This window comes from Rosa rugosa, chromosome 2, assembly GCF_958449725.1.
Source record: "Rosa rugosa chromosome 2, drRosRugo1.1, whole genome shotgun sequence".
NCBI lineage: Eukaryota > Viridiplantae > Streptophyta > Magnoliopsida > Rosales > Rosaceae > Rosa > Rosa rugosa.
The window spans coordinates 13,959,854-13,981,184 of record NC_084821.1 but is presented as its reverse complement, the minus strand read 5'-3'; the positions used below and the strand labels follow the sequence as shown (position 1 = coordinate 13,981,184).

General features: G+C 35.8%; 2 protein-coding genes across 2 annotated transcripts; one reads left to right on the top strand and one right to left on the bottom strand.

Annotated features, from left to right (window-relative positions):
* Positions 1-11,053: 11,053 nt before the first annotated feature.
* On the top strand, positions 11,054-11,816 carry LOC133734213 (small polypeptide DEVIL 13-like). The gene has a single exon (XM_062161853.1). It carries the CDS (start codon positions 11,253-11,255, stop codon positions 11,562-11,564), a length of 312 nt encoding a protein of 103 aa, XP_062017837.1. The 5' UTR covers positions 11,054-11,252; the 3' UTR covers positions 11,565-11,816.
* A 3,182-nt stretch (positions 11,817-14,998) lies between these two features.
* Positions 14,999-18,073, bottom strand: LOC133732834 (laccase-2-like). Its single transcript, XM_062160420.1, has 6 exons — positions 17,939-18,073; positions 17,517-17,668; positions 16,785-17,029; positions 16,427-16,555; positions 15,344-16,318; positions 14,999-15,129 (listed from the first exon to the last, which is right to left on the bottom strand). Exons 1-6 carry the CDS (start codon positions 18,071-18,073, stop codon positions 14,999-15,001), a joined length of 1,767 nt encoding a protein of 588 aa, XP_062016404.1.
* Between the last annotated feature and the right edge of the window lie 3,258 nt (positions 18,074-21,331).

Sequence of the window (21,331 nt, the reverse complement as noted above, 5' to 3'; positions counted from 1 at the left end):
ATGATTCAAAGCTTCAGTTAGGGTCACATGGGAATATTATTTCCCTCACACAGATTGATTTTGATTGGTAATATGTTCACATTTAGTTTACAATAATTTTTTTTTGAGGAGATTTAGTTTATAATAATTATTTTACATTAAGTCTAGTACTTTCCCTTATTTGGGAAAATAAATTGAAACTACTGTTAAAATAGTGGAAATTTGACCAGTCAAATCCTCGGGCAAACAAAAATAAATATCTGATCACAAGAAGAAAACTCTATGGTATCTAAAATTTTGGAGATCCAAGTTGAGAGCCTGAGCAGCTGTAGCAGGAATGCAGTTGACCAGCAATTGAAGCCTCTAGCCATTTTCTTCTTTTCTCGGTTTCTTTCGTTTCTATTTGGGTTATTTTACAAATTAACTAGAAGAGAGTGTCCTAATTTTCACAGTTTTGCGTTTCTCGATCTCTAGGGTTAAGGTTTGCATGTAACTAGGGAACAAGGAGATTTTAGGATTTCGGCGTAGTATATATGAAGCTGATTTCTTGAATTTTTAGTTATTCTTAGCTAGATGATTTTCTTCTTCTTCTTCTTCTTCTTGATCGCATCTCCTTTTGAAGTTTTGTAGTACAACGATGTCAAGAATTTTAGCGGCGTTGATTTTGGACTTGGTTTTCGCTGGTGTGCACCATCTTGTACACTCTTTTCAGCATATGCTCCTCCTTAGCGGTATCTTAAGATTGATTATTGGCAGAAACAACATAAGAGATGTGCACCTAGACCTTTTGATGATGATAGTGGTTGTCTAGTGGAATGGATGAAATTTCTTTGAGGATTACATTGGTGGAGTTCCGTTTGAAGTTAGTTGCAAATGATGTTTAGAATTTGTTTTGTGAATTCGAGAAGATGCTGGATGCTTGTGGAACATGGCTGAAACTGCTAGGATTTTTTGTGGTTTGTGGGCACTAGTTGGTCCTCCGATGGTGGCCGTTGTTGATCAAGGTTAACGTACTGTTAGCTTTTTGCTACAAGTCTTCTTGACAACGAAGACTAAGTTGAGAGAATTCCTAATGGTGGCGGTTGTTTGGCGTGCACGACACACCATGTTAGAATTTTCTTTAGATTAGGTCCGGAAGATCTATGTTTGGGTGGCCTTTTGGGTCCAAAATCACTTGGGTTTGTGTTTGGGATCCATGTGGTTATTGTATAAAAGTTTAGGATCCAGGTTGTATTTAAAATTTTGAATATTAAGAGTTTTATGTTCATTTCACAGAAGTTCATGAGTTGTAACTTATAAGTGATTCAGATTAAAATAATAAATTTTAGTTCTAAAATCATTGTTTTCTATGTCATACACTTACAAAGGCCACATCAACAAATCCACCAAAATAGTAGTCCCAACTCAGTCGCACAGCCTGAAAACCAAGACATGCACGAAATAGAGATCCATAAATGGAAGGCACAAGAGATTGCCAAACCACTAGATCTACTCTCAGAGCTCTCCAATAGCTTCTCTATAAAGTATATATTACTCAAAAGTAAAAAAAACACTATAATTTTTCTACCATATCTCCAACAATTTCTTTGTTGTAGTCTCTATAAGTTATTATCTACATTTAAATATGGTATTATTGTTTAAATTAAAAAATCTAATCAAATAAATTATGATGAAGGTAAAAGAGAGTTAAAATATTCAGGATGAAACTTTCTCTCTCTTCTCGATTTCTAAATTAGGAAAAGATTTAGCGAAGTTATTGAAGGAAAATAATGATGACTTTTTCTTGTATTAACAAAAAAAAAAACTTATAAGGAAGCTGCTAGAGTTTTTTGTAAACTAGCTCAAAGTTCTTCGACTACAAGCTAGGATAAAACAAACCTCTTAACCAAACCTCTTTATGCTTATGCTTATTGTAATCAGGTGTTCAGGCTCTACGTTCCCCCCTTATATTCTGCAGTTTCATCAATCAAGGCTTGAGAGCAGCTGCACCAGCCCTCCTTTCAAAAAAAAAAAAAAAAAAAATCATTGTCCGCAATAATCGACGATAAACATAAAATAGAATTGACAGATACTGATCGATCGAGAGGAGAATTTGAATGAAGGACCAAGATGATATTAGATGACGTGAAGACTAGAGAAAAACCTTCAAGAATTGTTGGAGAGGAAATATCTCACATTAGAAAAGTGACAAAAGAAAATATAGCTTATCACTGGCCAAGTGGGTGGCTCACACCCAATTGTATCGATCTCTTTTGAGTTAAAACTCAACACCTAATATGTTGTTAAGTTGGGACAATATGGGTACAATGGTAGGCAACAGATCATGTTTGTCGTTGTTTAACATGGTATCATAACGGGTCCCTCTCCAATGACGTCTTTAATTGTCATGGGCTCAATTTGAGTTCCTTAAATTGGCCATTGAAAATATTCTGATTATATTGTTATTTAATTGGCCAAGTCTCCAATATGAGACTTGTGTCCTAATTTCCGATGTGAGAATTAAATTTATCAATTGATTTATCAAGTCTCCAATTTGGAACTTGTGCCCCAATTTTTAATGTGGGAATTCGATTTGTATATATGATTGCACATGCGAATCTAGAGCTAGGTTGCACGTGAGAGGACGTGTTGGAAAGGAAACATCCCACATTAGAAAAGTGACAAAAGATAACTTATAAGTGAATGACTCATACCCAATTATATCAAGGCCTTTTGTGATTAAAACTCAACACCTAATAGATGGTTAAGTTGAAACAATATCAGTAGAATGATGATTCACGAGTCATATCACGACAGAAGAAAAGTGAGAAAAGAGAATGAAGAAAAAGACATGGCTAGGACGTGTAGGGTTTATATTTATCACTCCATTTTATATTCATCATTGTTCTATGTCCCCCTGGAGGGGGGTGGGGATATTAACATTTTCGAGAGAATTCGTAGCATTTTTGTTTCTTGGTATATAAGATGAATGAGAGCATCTTTAACAATGCTATTCATTTTTTAGTCAAAATAGCTAAAAAGTCATTTTGATTAGCCACTTTTAAAATACATCTGCATCAATACACTCTATTTTAATTAGCTAGTTTTGAATTTATATTATTTATAGAATAGATAAAAAATAGTTCAAATATATAAATTACATAGAATAACTTAAACTTGTTATTCCAATGCTATTGATTCAAATTGTGCTTTTTGCAATTCTAGGGCAGATAATATTAACCACCTCTTCTTCTCCTGCCTCTTTACTGTGAACGTTTAGCATTTAGCTAGGATAATATTAATGATTACCATTCTTTAAATGATTGGTTTCTTTCCTGATTCGGGATGGAAACTCAAAAAGACCATTACAGAAAACCACTTTATTCTTTGCTGGAAAATTTGGGAGGCAAGAAACAATCTCTTCTTCAGACTTATTTAGGGTTTCAGTGGAGTACGAGGGAGTCGGGAATCAGTTGAGGGGTTGACAATTGGGGATATGAGGGATGCAGGTTTCAGTGGAGAGAAGGTGAAATCCATTGAGCGCTTCGATTGGATGAGAGATTTGCTTTTGAGTTGAACGAAGGTTGACTGTTGATGAAGAAGACAGTACTTGTGTTTCGGGGAGAGAAGAATACTGATGAAGAAATTGCGTTTTCATTGTGTTTTGAAGTGCTGAAAATAAATGAAGTGGGAGACAAAGTTGCTAGTCCTTACTTTAAGTTGTCAAAGATCGGGCAGTCTGCTCTTTTTATTTTGTATTCATGAATTAAACAACACATTATTACAGTTATGTCGTTTGATTCTACACACATTAAATTTGAGCTAGGCAGCAAGGAGGGGAAGCACCTGCTATGTGCAATCAAAATTTCAGTTTTGGGTGGGAAATGAGTGGCATTTGGAGGCAGATCCAAACCTCCCAATATATCTTCCTTGATCATACAACACCAAAAACAAAAACTGTTGTATGGTATTTTGCAAGCTACACTCATACAACAGATATAACTATTCTGTTGTACAATGTAGTGCAAATTTAGAGCTAAATTTGAATCCAGGTAGGAGGAAAATCTGCCTCTAATTTTTTTTTTTTCATTCACACAACGAACCATTCTTATAAGTCTTATACAATGACATTCTAGCTAAAAAATTATGAATTTTAACAGCCTTAGACGACGTAAGTTTTTTTAAACCTGTTGTATGATTCACTTTCCTTCATCACACAACAAATATATTTTTTTTATTGTGCAAAAAGTGTTGTGTGCTGAGGCTATTGGTGTAGTGTTTATCCCCTCCTAAATTCGGTTGTCCATGCTGCTGCCTCAATTGGTGACAACTACAGAAGTCACAATCCAATCAACCTTGTGCGCCCTTCTGCTTATTCAGTTCGTTCAGACCACCTAACTGTTATAAGGTGGCTCCCTCCTCCCTGCTAGTTTGCCAAGCTGAATTTTAATGGATCAGTTATCAACAACAAGAAGGATGCTGTAACTTTGTCATCAAAGATGTAATACCCCAGAAATTCATAATTATTTTTTGAGGATTTTTCAGAAATAATTCAGTAGTTGTTGGTACGAGTATGCAGTTCGAGGATGAGGTGGAAGTATTTCGGACGAATAATTACTCGAAACGTTTTATTTTTGATGGGTCAATGAGGTTGAATTTTTATTTGTTGAGTTTCTCTGAAAACTTCCTTCACGAAAGTCGTAGAGCACGTCGATACGAGTTCGTGGATATGTAGAACGTGAAAATCGGAGTTCGTATGAGAATGTTATGGTCAGCGGAAAAACCTACTAATTTCAGAAATTTTACTATAAATAAATGATTTGCTCAAATGGAAACCACTTTCCATTTCCGTCACTTTTCCAGAAATTTCCAGAACCTATTCTCTCTCTACAATCCGGCCGACCCGACCCTAACCCAGCAGTCCAACCTGACTGCATCTTTCGACTTCGGCCACCTCCAGTGACGAGACCGGCCCTATTCACTCAAATAGAAGTTTCCGTCGTCCCCGTGCCCTTCTTTTCCTCCGGCAACCACCTTAGATGGCGGATTGAAGCAGAGAAAGCTTGGAGCTTCGGGATCCAACCGGAATTTCCAACTTTGGTGACGGCTGGGCTTCAAACTAGTCTTGTTCTTTTCGTAGGAGATCCTTCCTTCGACCCTTGGTGGTGGTTTTGGACAATTCACATCGAAGCAAAGGCAACGTACGGTGAACAGTGTGTTTGAACTTGTGGCGGCGATAGGCGGCGATCTAGCCCGAGTTGGTTCAAAACCCAGGTACTTGACAGAGTTGTGTTAAGCGGATTGTGACGATTCTACTTATCTTGGTTAGCGTGTGAAGACGCAGCGGGATTTAGAGGTGAGTAAATCTCACAATATTCGCTATGAATAAGTTACCATATTGTCATGGAGTTATTTGTTTAACCATGACTATAGTTGGTATTAGTGGCATTCCTGAGTGGATGACTACGTATGTGCATATATATATTTACGTGAAATATATATGTATCAGTGCATTGTTGTGATATGAGCAATATATGATGTATTGAGTTCATCATCGTTTGGAAATAGTGAAATTGTGTATTGAGTTGTGATTATAGAATATCATTTGTTGAGGTTGCAAACAAAGATTGGAATTGAGTTCACTATTGTTTGAGAATAGTGAAATTGTGTATTGAGTGGTGATTGTAGAATTTCATTTGTTGAGATACCATGGGTCTACTATGACCATCTTAATTGGGATTTAAGATATGGTAGCTTGTGTAGGAATATCTGTGTAATGATCGGTGAAATCAGTGTGATGATTGCCATGAAAAACTTGTGTAGGAATATCTGTGTAATGATCGGTGGAATCAGTGTGATGAATCTTTGTGATGATTGCCATGTAAAGCTTGTGTAGGAATATCTGTGTAATGATCGGTGAAATCAATGTGATGATCTTTGTGATGATTTTCATGTAAAGCTTGTGTAGGAATATATGGTAATGAATCAGTGACATCAGTGTGATGATCTTTGTAATGATTGTTGTGTAAAGCATCTGAGAATATATGTGTGATGATCGGTGAAATCTGTGTGATGATCAGTAGGATGATTTCTATCTGTGTGATGATCGGTGACATCTATGTGATGATCAGTGTGATGATTGTTCTGTAAAGGAGTTGAATTGTTATTAAGTTAACAACGATCGAGAGGATTGCTGAGATGGTCAAAGCTACCTATAGATGTTAGAGCATGGAGTGGTGATGATTTCTATGACTTAAATTAGTTGTTTTAATGTAACCTCCCGAACTAAACTATACGCAGGGGCTACTATGAATTGTTTTACCTTTGTTTGATTTCTGATTTCCTTGCTACCTTCTTGGTTTTACTGTTGAGGCTTTGAATGTTTTGAAGGGCCATAGTGGTGAGGATTGTTCCCTATGGGGAGGATAGGAAGGTGATTTTATTGATTTTCATCTTTGATGACACGTTGATGACAAAGGCTTCCGGTGGGAAGGAAAGGAGTGTGATTTTTGTGACTCGTCGTTGTGTGTTTAAAAGATTTCAAACATTACTTGAGGAGGTTTTGTTTGATTGGAATTTGTGTAATTGGATGCTAGGTTGAGAATCTGAGCATGTGGTTTTAGTCACGAGTTGGCTCACGTAAGCATGATATGGGAGGATATGAAATTGATGGTTGTAGTTGTGAGTTATGTGTTTATCGTTGTTTAGATTGAGGTGACTTAAGAATGTGTTTTTGCTTTGTGGTTTTGAGTTTACTCATACAAGCTTTCATAAGCTTACCGGGTTTGTTGTATGGCAACCTTGTGCATTATTCAATGGTGTAGGGGTTAAACCTGCAGGTCAGAGAAATCGTGGCTAAAGCTGAGACCTTGTAGCAGCTGACCGGGTAGGGAGCTAATTTTGTGGTTTTACTATTGTTAAGACTTTCGCTGTGTAGTAAGCTCTGAGGAGTGGTTACTTATTATTTTGTTAACGAAATTTTATTTGAAAACTCTGTGTGATGTAATATGTGACTCTAAAGAACGAGTCTGTATTCACATTGTGGGTTCTAACATAGTTGGTTGCCTTCGTTTAGAGGAAAATTTTCTCAACTATTTTGTTGATGTCCGAACCATCACGCCCAGAGTTCATGTGTTGATTGAAATTGTATTTTTATTTGTGTTTGAAATTCAGGGCGTGACAAAAGATCACGAAGGCTCGCCTATCATTGTTGGAACTCGGAATGTTGGTTACTATCTACTATTCCAGTTGCAGAATGCAATGCTATCAAAGATGGCCTCTACCATGCTCTATGCAACAACTGCGGGAAAATTTGTGTCAAAGGAGACTTCAAGCTAATCATAGATTTAATTAATCAAGTCTGTGGCCCTCCTTGGAGAAATTGATCCCTTATCAAAGACATTCAAATCTTGGCGTCCAATTTTGAATAAATAAATTTCAAGCATGTCCCTCGTGAAGCCAATTTGTGCGGACGCAATGACGAGTTTAGGACATAGTGTTCCTAATCCAATTGTCTGGATCAAGAAGCTGCCCATGCCTGCGCTCACTGCCTTTAATTTTGATTAATTTAGTTTTGGTTGTTGCAGAGGTTTTCAGTTGTAATTTTCATTTTCTTCTAAAAAAAAAAAAAACTTAAAAGAAATATTTTAAATTAACAAAAATAATGGAGAGCCTCATCTCACTCTCTATATTTATGACTAAGATATCTAAAAGTTAAAATTGAGAGCCACTTAAGAGTCTAGTGCATGCGGCTGCTAAAATTTATAAAATATTAAACATTCTATTCAAAATAATTATGGAGCCTAAATAGAGAGCTTAATAAAGATGCTCTGAAACCGTATAAAAGAAAATAAAAAATTATCATTTAACTAAGCATAGTACAATTCAATTTCGTCGTGCACACGCATGAATCAGCACCAATGACCACTACAGAAATTGAGTTCTTTCAAATTGTATACCGGAGGCCAGCCACACACAATAATTATACTTATATATATTGCCTAAGATTTCAAACTTTCTGACTGCATGCTGATCCAAATGGGTAATGCATGTGCATGAGAATCCTAACCTCTTACATGCTACAGCTTTTATTATACGATAAAAACCCGTTTATACAGTAGTAGCCTTTGATTCAGTGGTATAGTTAAGTCGTTAAGATTATCTTAGTACGAGTTTTTAAAAATTACACAGAGCAGGTATCTGTGACTAATTGAATAATTATTATTAGTGACCTAGCTTGTTAGATGCTTGTTTCAATATTGGAAGAAGAACAAATAGGAAACGGCTAAGATTTTTTGTTTTATTTTGAATTCAATCTGCAGGCATATATGAACATGAAGCATGGGTCAAACAGTAACAAAAAGCTAGAGCACACTCCTTACAAGATTGACTGCACTATTCCAATATCAACTTGCAACCCTAAATTTAAAAAGAAAAAAATTAAAATTCCAAGATTATTTTTAACATACTTTTTATCTTGACTCATTGACTATTTTGAAGAGCATATTTATTTTTTTTTTATTTATCAATTTTAGCAGTCACACCAGATTTTTAAGTGACTCTCTATTTTAACTTTTATCTATCTTGCTCCTAAATATAAAGAGCAAGATGAGACTCTCTATTATTTTTGTAAATTTAAAACATTCTTTTTAAATTATTCTATGTAATTTATAAAAACATTTAAACTATTCTTTATTTATTTAAATAAATAATATAAATTCAAAACTAGCTAAAATAAAGAGAACTGATGCAAACATATTTTAAAAGTGGCTAATCAAAATAACTTTTTAGCTACCTTGATTAAAATTTGACTACAAAATGGCTAAAGTTGCTCTAATAATATCCACAGAGTTAGTTAAAAATCAATTATTTTTTATGAGACAAGCTAGTGTACTGGTGGGTATGAGATATCCTCATTTACAACTATTTGAACAAAAATTTACAAGTATTTGAACCAAAATTACAACATTGAGAACAAAAGTTACCATATTCATTTACACTATTTACATATAGTTAAACAAAAATTACAACATTGACAACGAATTTGTTCAAAAGCTTGTAAAAATGTCGTAAGAGGTGTAATTACCATTATTAGAACTAAGATTACAACATTGACAACGAATTTGTTCAAAAACTTGTAAAATGTCGTAAGAGGTGTAATTATCATTATTAGAACTAAAATTACACAAAGTAGGACTCAAATTACAATTTTGACAACAAAATTTGTTCTCACTTTTGTAAATGTGGGTATGAGATACCCACCAGTACACTAGAATTTCCCATTTTTTATAATAATATCCAATTAAAAATCTTGAACTAATTTTACCTCATAAATTACTAGCAATATGGCACTGTAAATATAAGAGGTAGCGTATACTGTTATGGTCACATGAAAAGAAGGCAGAGTAATAATATTGTTCCATAACTAATACCATTTTTTCAACTTTCATTGGTCGTTTACTTTCACTTTTTAGTTTTTCATGAGGTTTTATTTACATATTTTGCATCGGATTATGATGTTTGTTATATTTTGAATTAAAGATATGGTAAATGGCAAAATTAATCATGGTGTACCAAACGTAAAAATGGGGGACACAGAGATAGACAGGAAATAGGCTACGGGACAATCCGTATATTTTACCTAAAAGGAATGCTTAAAGTAAATTTGGAGCAAAAGAAAAAAATTTTGAATTTTCAAAAATGAGAGCACTCTCTGTATTATGCAGGAAGAATAATAATTGTTACAATTCTTTCACATGAGAACGAACGATTGGAGACCAGGGTCCCCCGGCAGCTGTCCTCTATTTTCTCAGAACTTGTGTGGTGTGTATAATTTCTATGGACATGGATTTTAACATGGAGCGGTACATTTGTGCCTCAGCATCGTACTTGAACAGTACGTGTTTCAAAAGCGAAATTTAGAAAGAGTGAATCTCCTCCTCAAGAATAAGGTACGTACAGAACGTTGATAACTTGATATACAAGTGGGGAAAAAAAAAAAAAAGATCGAAGATCCCAGAAAAACTAGCGAATCAGTCAATGACAGTGAGCCATGTATATGACTGTAATATCAATAAATGATCACATGTCTATATCAACCACCAATAAGAACTACCAGCTTGCATTAATTCTGACAAGTAAAAATGAAAAATTACGTTGCATGCTCATGCGTCGTCTGAAATTAGGGTTAAGTGGATTTGTAGTAGATCTGAGGTTGTGGAAGTAGGGGTTTCTCTGTTCATTTTTACTGTCTTCAAGTTATTTCTTCAAAATTTCAATTTTCATAAATTTCAATCTCGCTTGTAATATGCAAAACACTAATCGATGTTGAACTTTTTATTGATATAGAAGTCACTATTTTTGCTGTACTTATATTGCAACTTGGGTATGTTTTACAATAGAACAATTCTTAGGTTCACCCCTAGGGTGAATGAGCATATTCACCCCTATTGTCGATTAACATACTTTTATTTCATAAATTTATAATCCAACGGTCCATATCTTAAATTAGCCTTTAAAGATCAGCTCTGTAAAAAATCAATCGAATCAGAAATCGTTTAATTATCTAATTGAAACAAACAAATGGGTGGTTCTAACAACACTTACTACTATTATGATGAACCGTCCATGTATTTCATAGAAATGAATAACTGAAAGGTCTTCAATTTGATTGATTTTTTACAAAACTAATCTTTGCATTACGTTATACAACATGAATGGTTGGATTAGAAAATTATAAATTTATTATGCGGTAATCGACAATGAGGGTGAATATGCTCATTCACCTTAGGGGTAAACCTAAGAATTGTTCTTTACGAACAATTCTAATAACGGTTAGTTTCAATCATTAGTAATATTGAAAGATAATTCGATCAAAAGTATAAAGAGTTTTTTACCACTAAGGTTGAGCAACAAATTTACTATTAAATTGTGTAATTTTTGAACAAATTAAGATCAGCATATAGTAAAGAACAACAGAGATCCAAACTCGATATCATTAGTTCGTAATCACCCATACATTTGGTCAGACTTATGTTTTAAGAATCACTTAAACAAATAGCTCATTCTCTAAACAACACTATATATAATAACACCATTACCCCTCACTGTTAACCACCGACCCCATACTCTCTCACACTTCTCTCTCTCTGGCTAAGTGGCTATCAGTCTTCTTCCTCTCTTCTATCTCTGTCTCCATTTCAGACCTACATTCACATAAAGCAACCAAAGCTAGCTAGCTAGCTAGATCAAGATCAACCTCTCAGGCTTTGGAGCATTCTACATTATTCTCACATATGGATGAGAAATGGAAGCTATCGAAGAAGGAAAGCAGTTCTTCTTCCAAGTTTGCTTTCACGAGAAGCTCTTCCACAAGAAGCACATCCTCCAACGCTCCACTTCTTTCAAGAAGCTATTCCCAGAAAAGCAGCGTCTCTTCCAGTTCCAACTCCAAGTGCCCTCCTCTTCCCCGGAGCTTCTCGCAAAAGAACTCTTCCATAAGCCGAAAGTGCAGCAGCCTCGCCAAGGAACACAAGGCCAGATTTTACATCATGAGGAGATGTGTGGCTATGCTTGTTTGTTGGCACAAGCATGGAAGTGATTCTTGAAAAAGCGACTTTGATTTTGTGAGATGGGTCGGGTTTGTTAATTTTGAGATGGGTCGGGTTTGTTAATTTTGAACTCATATCAAATTTTTCTCCCATCAGATCAAGAGGAGATTGATTGCACAAACTTTCTCGTGTAGTGTATTTTTTTTCTTAAGTACTTGGTTTAATTAGATTTTCCAGTTGTAATTACTATTGAGATGGGCTATACACTGTAAGAAGAGATTACCATATATCAAATTAATACGAGTCTTATTAGCATATACCAATATGTTTGATTAGTTCATATTGGGTTCTAAACTGCTAATCCAATGACTCATAATGCTTTCAACATAAGTATTAAGAACATCCATAGAATTTCAGATTCAGTACATGTTCAATTATCAAGTCCCCAGAATCCCAAGATTCGATAGAAATCAAATCTCATCACTGACCCAATTTTAATTTCTCAGTTTTTTTTCTTCCCTTAATTAATTAATTATTATTTTTTTTGAAGAGGAAAAGATTCTCTTTGGCTGTTGGGGAGCCTCCAAATATTATAAGACAGTGGAGTAACTTCTATCTCTGCCTTGGTAATGCAAGTCATGCACCTTTTCTTGCTTTGGGAAAATTTGAGTGAAAAATTCTCTTAGAAGTGACATCAAACTTAAGTTTGATCTAATCTAATCTAGGAATGTAACTTTTTCTAACATTTATGATCTCTATGCACTTATCTCAATGTAACTTCTAATTGTTCCATGCTGGTGCTGAAAGTTAGATCTTCTTTATATAATATGCTTTGCTAGTTTCTTTCATGTCGAGTCACGAAGCCAAATGATCATATAACAATCCTTCGGATCTTCTAATTCTTCTTTCAAAGGAAACAAAGCATTAAAGCGTCAAGGAAAATACATTTGTTCTTGTAAAAGATCGGCTTGAATATACATTTTGATCCAAATCTTCTAATGAATAATAATGATGATGATGAAGATGTCACCACTTCCATTTAGTTTTTTTTTTCCATGTTTAGCCACTCACATTATTAGTAAATGATCACATCCCACTCTTTTGGTTTTCTAATTCGTTCTTCATCACTTCCATTTAACTTTTTTTTTCCATGTTTAGCCACTCCATTATTAGTAAATTATTACATCCCACTCTTTTGATTTTCTAATTCGTTCTTTTCTAACTTCTTTGATGTTTAACAAATAAATCAGTGAGTGATCTTATTGCTCATTTTATTTAAAATAAACTATACATTAAAGAATTGCACAAAATACTTTCTTTTTCTAAGAGAGTGTCCAACATATGCGATTAGGTAATCGTGAGTGAAATTGGTGTTATTAATTGGTGCTTATGAAACAATCATAAGCACAAAAGAATGAGCAAATTTTTCTCCATGCATCAAGTCTTGAAGGGAAATATTCAAAATCATGTTTTTAATGTTCACCCGTGTTAGAAATATTTTTATGGAAAGTCTTGAAATTGGTGTTATAAAACGGTAAGATGCATGCAATCCACGAAGCAAATCTTGAGGGCTGTGACATGATGCTATCGATAATTCAAAGTATAAACTTTAGGGAACCAGTCTTGGAAAACATGTCAACTATTGGTATGAGAAGAGTATTAAGTGAGTGAGATCAATTTGTAACACGTGGCAGCTGATAGTAGCTGCATGCTTAGCTAGTTAATTAGCTCTTCTTAATTAGTTAGTTTGGTTAATTAGCGTGGTTAGTAAGCTAATAGTCTGATCAATTTCTGTAGTATAAATAGCTGTACGATTGTTGTGATTAGTATGCAGAGTAAAGCAAGCTTGAACAACTTTTTGTTGGTATTTTCTCTCTAATTCTCTCTGTACCTTCGTCTTCTTCTTCTTCGTTTTCCCTTCTGCAAAACCCTAGGTCATCTTGACTGCCATGTCTATCATGGTATCAAAGCCAATATGATGCTCGATTTTCTCAAAACTATGCTCAGAACAATGATCCTTTGGAAACAATATCAAGATTTCTCACACACAGGTACTTAATCTGATATGATGCTCGATTTTCTCATAACAACACTCAGAGTTTGTTCATATTGACAAAGATCAACACTTTGGAGCCTAATTTTACTCAAATCTTCACTTTATCATACTCACAGCTTCAATTGATATACTTGTTTTGCTTAAGAAAGATGTTTACTCCAGGACACAGCTAGTTCATATTTTGTGGCTCAAGAATACAAAGGCAAGAACGCAGATCTGACAAATTGTGAGGCAAAAACAAGTGCGATTCACCTGTACCAGAGGTTGAGGCTCCAGGACTTGGATGAAAACCACCAGGAAAATGAGATGTAGAAGCATCATTAGACACCAAGTATCCCATATGAGGCTGCTGAAACACCCCACTATGATTTCCATTATTCTGTGCAACCAATGCTGAAAGAGATGCAGGAGGATCCGAGCCTTGATAAGCAAAGTTAGTCCTGTGAGAACAGTTCAAAGCAACATGACCCTGAATAGGTGTAACACTAGCTTGTTCATGTGCAGCAGAAGATGTGAGAACTTGGCCAGCATTAGCTCTCGCCTCCAATCCAGTGTTTCATTCTAAAATCAAACACTTGGACAATGATTTCCACTTTGTTCGTGAACGAGTTCAGCGCAACGATCTGTGCCTTGCCTATGTTCCTACAACTGATCAAACTGCAGACATATTGACCAAAGGGCTATCTTCTCCTCTCTTTCGCACACATTGCACCAATCTCAGGCTAGTCACCCTAGCTGAGCTTGAGGAGGGCTGTTAAGTGAGTGAGATCAATTTGTAACACGTGGCAGCTGATAGCAGCTGCATGCTTAGCTAGTTAATTAGCTCTTCTTAATTAGTTAGTTTGGTTAATTAGCGTGGTTAGTAAGCTAATAGTCTGATCAATTTCTGTAGTATAAATAGCTGTACGATTGTTGTGATTAGTATGCAGAGTAAAGCAAGCTTGAACAACTTTTTGTTGGTATTTTCTCTCTAATTCTCTCTGTACCTTCATCTTCTTCTTCTTCGTTTTCCCTTCTGCAAAACCCTAGGTCATCTTGACTGCCATGTCTATCAAAGAGTTGAAATTTTGATTTTCAACTAGTCTATCCTGGCCTATATTTTGAGCACGCGTTTATTAATTTGGCCATGAAATTAGCATATGATATTTTTAGAACATGTTTGGTACGTCTTGGAACATTCTGAATTGAGAATCAAGAATTCATGAAAAACATTAATTGATTATCCGAATTTTTATTTTTTTTACAAATTGATGATTAGAATTGACCACAACCAATAATATGATGAAACAGGTTGAAATTGCAAGGACAAATTTTAAATTGCCTTCCTGAATCGGACGGCATTGCTTAATTTCCAACGAAAGCTTCCATATTCGAACCTCCACAATTTCCTTCCATTTTCGATGGATGTTGCCAATAGTGCAAAAAAGAGTCAGGGTCAACACTTGGGGAGATCAGACGGTGGAGGAGGCAGCTTCTGATTAGGGAGTTTTCCATCTTGGACTATCCAGGCCATCCTTAGTCCCCAGCTCAAATGAATATCAAAGTGGCAGTGCATGAGCCAAACCCCTGCAGTTTCAGCCATGTCAAAGTAATTGTCTAGTTAGTATATACATAAACGTTTAATTAATTTGCATGAAGTGGTTTATGTAGAAATAAAACTTAAAAGTTAATATTCTCTTATCCGATAATTGAAATGTTATGTGAGATTAATTATCTTAAATTTCTGATAACATAATATATCAGACTAATAATAAAGTATTTCTCTACAAATTTTTTTTACCTGGATTGTCCGCTAGAAATCGAATTGCCACCCAACCCCCGGAGGGCACTCCAACTGTGTTTCTTTCAACGGGATTGACAATGTTAAAGCTAGAAGGGTCTCTATTGGCATCAAAGTTCCCAAAACCTTGTCCAACAACAAAAAAATTGAAGCCATGGAGATGGAGAGGATGGCTTTCACACCCCAAAATGCTAGTGTCTTGCATCACTAGTTCCACACTAGTATTGAAGGGCAGAACCACAACCTTTGTGCCATTCCTCACATTGGTGTTGTTTGGTGGAGTGCCAGTGTAGTTAAATGGATGGAGAGGAAAGGTAGGAAAGTCAGTGGAGTAAACTTCACTATATTGGCCAAAGAAATGGGTTTGGAGTAGTGCTATAGAAGGAAGAACAAAGGAAATGTTATTAAAAGAAGCTGCAAACTTGGTTCGGTTATTCGGCCCTTGGCATGTTTGGTTTTTGGGGCATGGGATGGTTCCTTGGCCCACTGTGAAAAAGAACTGTTTTTCAACAGATTGGGGCACCTTTGCTGGAAATTTAGCACTCGCCAGACTCCGGAATTTACTATTAAAATTTGCGACAAACAAAGTATCTCCTATTCGGGGAAGGACAGGCCTAAAAAGTGGACGGTTTCTTACTGGAATTGAAGAAGAGGGACTTGAGAGGGCTGTAGAGTATTCGAGAATTCCAGCCACGGTGGAGTTGTCGAAAGTGGCCATGCCGGTGAAATAGGGTCTGGCTAACATGAGGAAAGTGGCATTGGGGTAGTGTGGTTTTGTCTTGAGAAGCACACTGGTGGTTTGTCCAGGTGCAATGAGTAAAACATTGGTCTTGAATGGTTTTACATAGACGGCATCGGCTTCAACTGTGGTAAGGGTATGATTTGCTATGCTGAAAAAGAGTTCATCATTGACCGCAGCATTGATTAAACGCAAGAGGTATGTCTTTCCTGGTTCAACCTTTAACCTGAAAGTGTCTGAAAGCGTAACAACAACAGAAACATATCTAAAAAATCAGAACCTACTTGATGTGGAGAGTTCCATAGCCAATAGTCGTCTTATGATCAATCAACATATATACATACCTTTTCTGGAACAATTGTACAATGGCCCTGGAAGGCCATTAATCGTGTACGCATCAGAAACATTTGGACCATTTCCAGTTCGAAGAGCCTCGCTAATTACAGCCTCAGGATCAACATTCCACCACTCGCCTGTAACGAATTAGTCACAAGTAATCAACATCCGGGAGTTTTTTTGTTGCTCAACAATATATATGTTATAATGTCAGACTGTAAAACCAAATTAATCATCAGTTCTCAATTTTTCATTTAAATGTGTAATACCAAATTAACTATACGACAGCATAACGAATATAGCCAAATATATGACAAGAGATCATTCACTGCCCTAAAATCTAGATAGAAAAATTGTTTGCATTACCAAACATGATAGGAACTTCTTCATGGGGTTTGGCAAAAGGATAGGAATCATTGTGCTTAGGGAGGATGATGAGGGGTCCATAGAGAGTAGCTCTTAGCCATGAGATATGAGCATGCCAGAACAAAGTTCCTCTCTGGCCAGTGATGGTAAAGTTGTAGACATAACTCTGGTTAGTTTGAATAGGGCACTGAGTTATATATGATGGCCCATCTGCCCATCCACTTTGGAGTTGTCTTATGCCATGCCTGTATTCATATTTTACGATCACCAGAAAATGTTAATGAAAGAACATAGAAAGTTTAATGTGGAATTGTGGATGAGTAGGCCAAACTAAAGTGGAATTAAACTTGTGCAACTGTTAAGTTGAATAAAATAGAGGGACGATTGTGTTTTCCTTAAATTATAATTTTGGTCCATATATGTTTTGAATTTTACAATTTCAATCATCTCTCTATTAACATTTTTGCTCTTATGTATCATAATTTATCAATTTGACGTTTAAAAGTCATTATGTTAGTCACAAGCAATTAGTATATTTTGACATTGGCATTCTTAAGAAGAAAATGAGAATTTTTCCTTATACCCAAGAAGTTTGTTAATCTTTTATGGTGAGAATAATGTAACGACATAAATTAGTGACATATTTAGACATGTTAAAATTATAGAACTTAAACCAATGAGACAAAAACAAAGAAATCATCCCTAATAAAATGAGTCGTATCTATTTCATACCAATGTAGACTGATGTTGTTCGGAACATGATTGACCACCGTCAACAAAACCCTGTCTCCCTCCCTAGCAACAATGCGAGGCCCTGGGAACTTTCCATTCACTGTCACAATGCTTTTTGTATGGCACAACCGAGTCACATTTTTTAAAATTATCTGCATTCAAACAAAGATAAATTTATAAACTACACAAATATTCGATATGTATGTTATGTTGTCAGAAGGTCGAGTAATCTTAATAGATACATGTAGATTCTCAACATACTATAAAGATTTAGATAATATAGTAAATTCAACTATAACATACCAAAAATCTGGAAATAATAGAACGTTAATTAATTACCCCAAGACTACCCCCATCATCACATTCATTTAAAAATGAACTACCGAGATACCATATTAAGCTGAAAGGCCATTTATACTTACATCAAATTTGTAGTGCCTTGTAACAGGACCATTTCCTGTAGAAACACGAGGGAAATCGACCCAGAGAGAGCTCAGAGCAAGGAGAAAAGCCACTACAAATGTTGGTGAATAAAAAAGAAAACCAGCTGCCCCCATTTTTTGGTGTTCAAGAGATAGCTTTGGTCTTGTTTGAGCAGATCTGCAGAACTGCTCCAAGAAATTGAGGCTATGCCGACAGTTGGTTTATATACAAATGAGAAAGCCTGTGTTTTGTCAATGAGGCCAATCGGCTGTAACAGAGGTTTGACAAAGAAGACTAGAATTACCAGCTGAGCTAGCTAATGTGTCATCAAAGTTAATCTCATAGCTCTATCTGTCAATTCTATATATGCTGATCTCTCAATTTTTGTTATCCCAGATTTTTCCCATCGATCGTTATCCTCAATTGAAGCTAGACGGTTCTGTTCTCATAAATTCCTTATCCCAAAAGTTGTTTGGTGTGCATGGCTAAGCATTACTTCTGTAATTACAAGTGTGGAAATTTTTATGGGGAAAACATAATAGACACGTTGTGTTTCCTCAATTTAAAGTAGATCTGGTTTTAGTTGGCACTACTAGCAAAACAAGTAACTCACACAAATTTAAATCACACAAATCATTCAATAGCCACGGATATCCATGTGAACTAAGTAGAATTAATTGAGCCCACATTAGTTTATGCAGTACCAATAATAACAAAAAACTGAGTGAAATAACAATTCATACAGATTTCAGTGTGAAAGCTAAGATACTTTCTCATCTATTCACATGGTTGTACGTGTGTAAGCCAGTTCAGACAGATTTGAGTGTGAATAAAATATTTTATTATTTAGAAATCGTTGTTTTTTTTGTTATACGTATTATACAACGACAGTCTTCCGTAGCTAATTTTGATACAAATGTCTGTATGAAATGAACATCACACATATATCGGTGTGTTTGGCTCTAGTTTTGTTGCAGCTGGTCAACGGTCTCTTTTCTACGCGGGCGTACTAGTACCGTTTGGGTGCGGTCGTCGGGGGTGTCCCTTGACCTGACTTCTTTTGAGCGATTGTGGACGAGGAGAGCACCAACCACGTCGCAGGATTCTTTGTGCCTCGTGGTGAGGACTTTTGCTAAACTTCTTCAAAATCACACAATCGATACTCGACATTGTAGATCGAGCAGAGCCAAAATCACTAGGGTGGGGAGAACTTGCTAAAGCGTGACTTTAGCTTGGCTGGTTTGCGAGGGCGTTACCCTTGCTTGGCTGGTTCCGTAACCGTTGTGGTCGCGGTACTACAATCGGCTCCAGAGGAGACTAGGACTGAAGCACGTTGACAGAGGGTTTGGTGGCACTGACAGTCGGCTCCTGAGGATTCTGGGAATGGAGTGTGGTCACCAGTAAGAGAAGGAGAGGGGTTGCTCCGAAAAGGCTTGGATGATCATAGAGATGAATTGACGAGTTGTGTGTGTTCTGTTACTTCGTCGTAGCCTCTATATATAGGCTGCCAGGCCAAAATGGTTGGCCTTAAACAAATCATGATGGAACACTAATGGAATTATGGAGCACTAATGGAATCATGATGGTTAGATTGAATGCTTCCCCACGTTCATGCTTTTAGATTCAAACATTGCCCCCCAGACCTCGAAGTCAAAGGTCTTTGTCTTGACTGAAGAGGTCTTGAATCAGCGCTGTTCTTATAATGTCGTTGCTCCAAAGCCACTTTTATTAGCTTGATTGAAATTTCTTGACTGATTCCATATAGGCCTCTAAATAGGCCATAAAGCTTGAATGCACTAGGCCAAAAAACGAAACAGACAACAGACATTTTTCGTTGTGGGATATGGACAATGTCCGTTGTGTATCGACGCGTTGTGTGATGAAAAATGGCACAACGGTTCTGCACCGTTGTATGACGTACAAACACACAACATTTTTTTGTTATCAGCGTTGTGCCTTCCCTCGGCAGATGCCAGGCACAGCTGCCATGCAGCCATGCTGCGCATGGCAGGTGCATGCTTCATACAACAGAACTTGTTTCCAAACTATTGTTGGAAAGCCTAGTCAGACAACATTTTTTTGAATTTTACTGTCGTCTGATTTCTACTCACACTTCAGTTGTAGAGTATGGTCGTTGTGTGACTTAGTTTTGGACAACGTAGTTCAATTTTTACAGTTGTGTGATTGTAAATGAGAAGACATAATTTTTGTAAAACCATTGTGTGATATATAAAAATGCGTTCTGTAGATACCCAAATTGTGTGTATTGAGACAACGTTGGATTGCCATTTATTAAAATCGGTTGTATGATCATTTTCATTTCCTGAAATTTGTGCATTATTAATGCTCAGTTTTACCTAATGAACAATGATCAATTGAAAAAAAAAACTGATTGCAAACATCAAATGATTAATCGAACTCATACTATAAACTTCAAATGTAAAAAGAGAGCATTTCCCAATCATCCAAACCAACATTTAAAGAACAAAAGCATTCTAACCAAATGAGTATTCACAATTGATTTTGCATTCAACTTTTTGAGGTGTGTAGCACTGCCCACGCCCAACAAACATGACCGGAGCTCCAAATATGTAAACCATGGAAAATGCAGCTCCAACCTACACAATACATTGATTCAGTTATTCACCATTCAATTATATATAATCCAAGCAATAAAAGAAGGCATAAACTAATATCCAAAACTATTTACAGTTTACTTACCTCATCGTCTATAGTATGAAACAGTAACTAAGAAAAGTAAATCTTATTATTTTCTTCAATGCTATATTTAATCTGCCACCAAACCTGCACTTAAGATAAGATCTGTAATTAAGCCTGAATGTGCTTTCAAATTGACAAGAAAATTAGTAATTATGCCTCAACTTTTACAAAGCAGTATCAATGATCAAAAACAATTCTTATTTGATTCTTAGAGGAGAACACTGATGTGGCAAGAAATAGCCCTTTGTTTCTACAGAAATTCAGAGGAGACCATGTTTCCCTGTCATTGAATCTACCAATTTTTTTGGTTCTGCACATAAACTCAAGTAATAAGAAAATACATATATGTTTTTACCAATTCTTTATATATTTCATTACGGTAGATTTCAAACCAATAAATATAGAAAGCCACAAACACCATAATACTTCAATGTGAGCAACTGCACAGGTACCCAAAAATGATAATAGCAGGATTAACTTCCTTATTTCATAATTGTTCACAAGAATAGAAGAAAAGCACAATATTTAAACCTCTAAATAGCATGCTTAGTTGTCTCACGAATGTCTATATAGTCCTGGAAAAAGTAGAACATAGTACAATGAAACACACATGTTCTTCAAGTTATCTCAATGATCAAAAACTAGTAGCCAGAATCAACTTTATCCTTTAC

Bases quoted from the DNA above. Each gene is read 5' to 3' on its own strand.
- LOC133732834 (XM_062160420.1), bottom strand. From the start codon at position 18,073: ATGGGGGCAGCTGGTTTTCTTTTTTATTCACCAACATTTGTAGTGGCT. The intron at 16,556-16,784 runs GTAATGCAAACA...AATTCGTTACAG, and splicing joins AGAAGTTCCTATCATGTTTG to GCGAGTGGTGGAATGTTGAT. The intron at 16,319-16,426 runs GTATGTATATAT...TTACGCTTTCAG, and splicing joins GTACAATTGTTCCAGAAAAG to ACACTTTCAGGTTAAAGGTT.
- LOC133734213 (XM_062161853.1), top strand. From the start codon at position 11,253: ATGGATGAGAAATGGAAGCTATCGAAGAAGGAAAGCAGTTCTTCTTCC.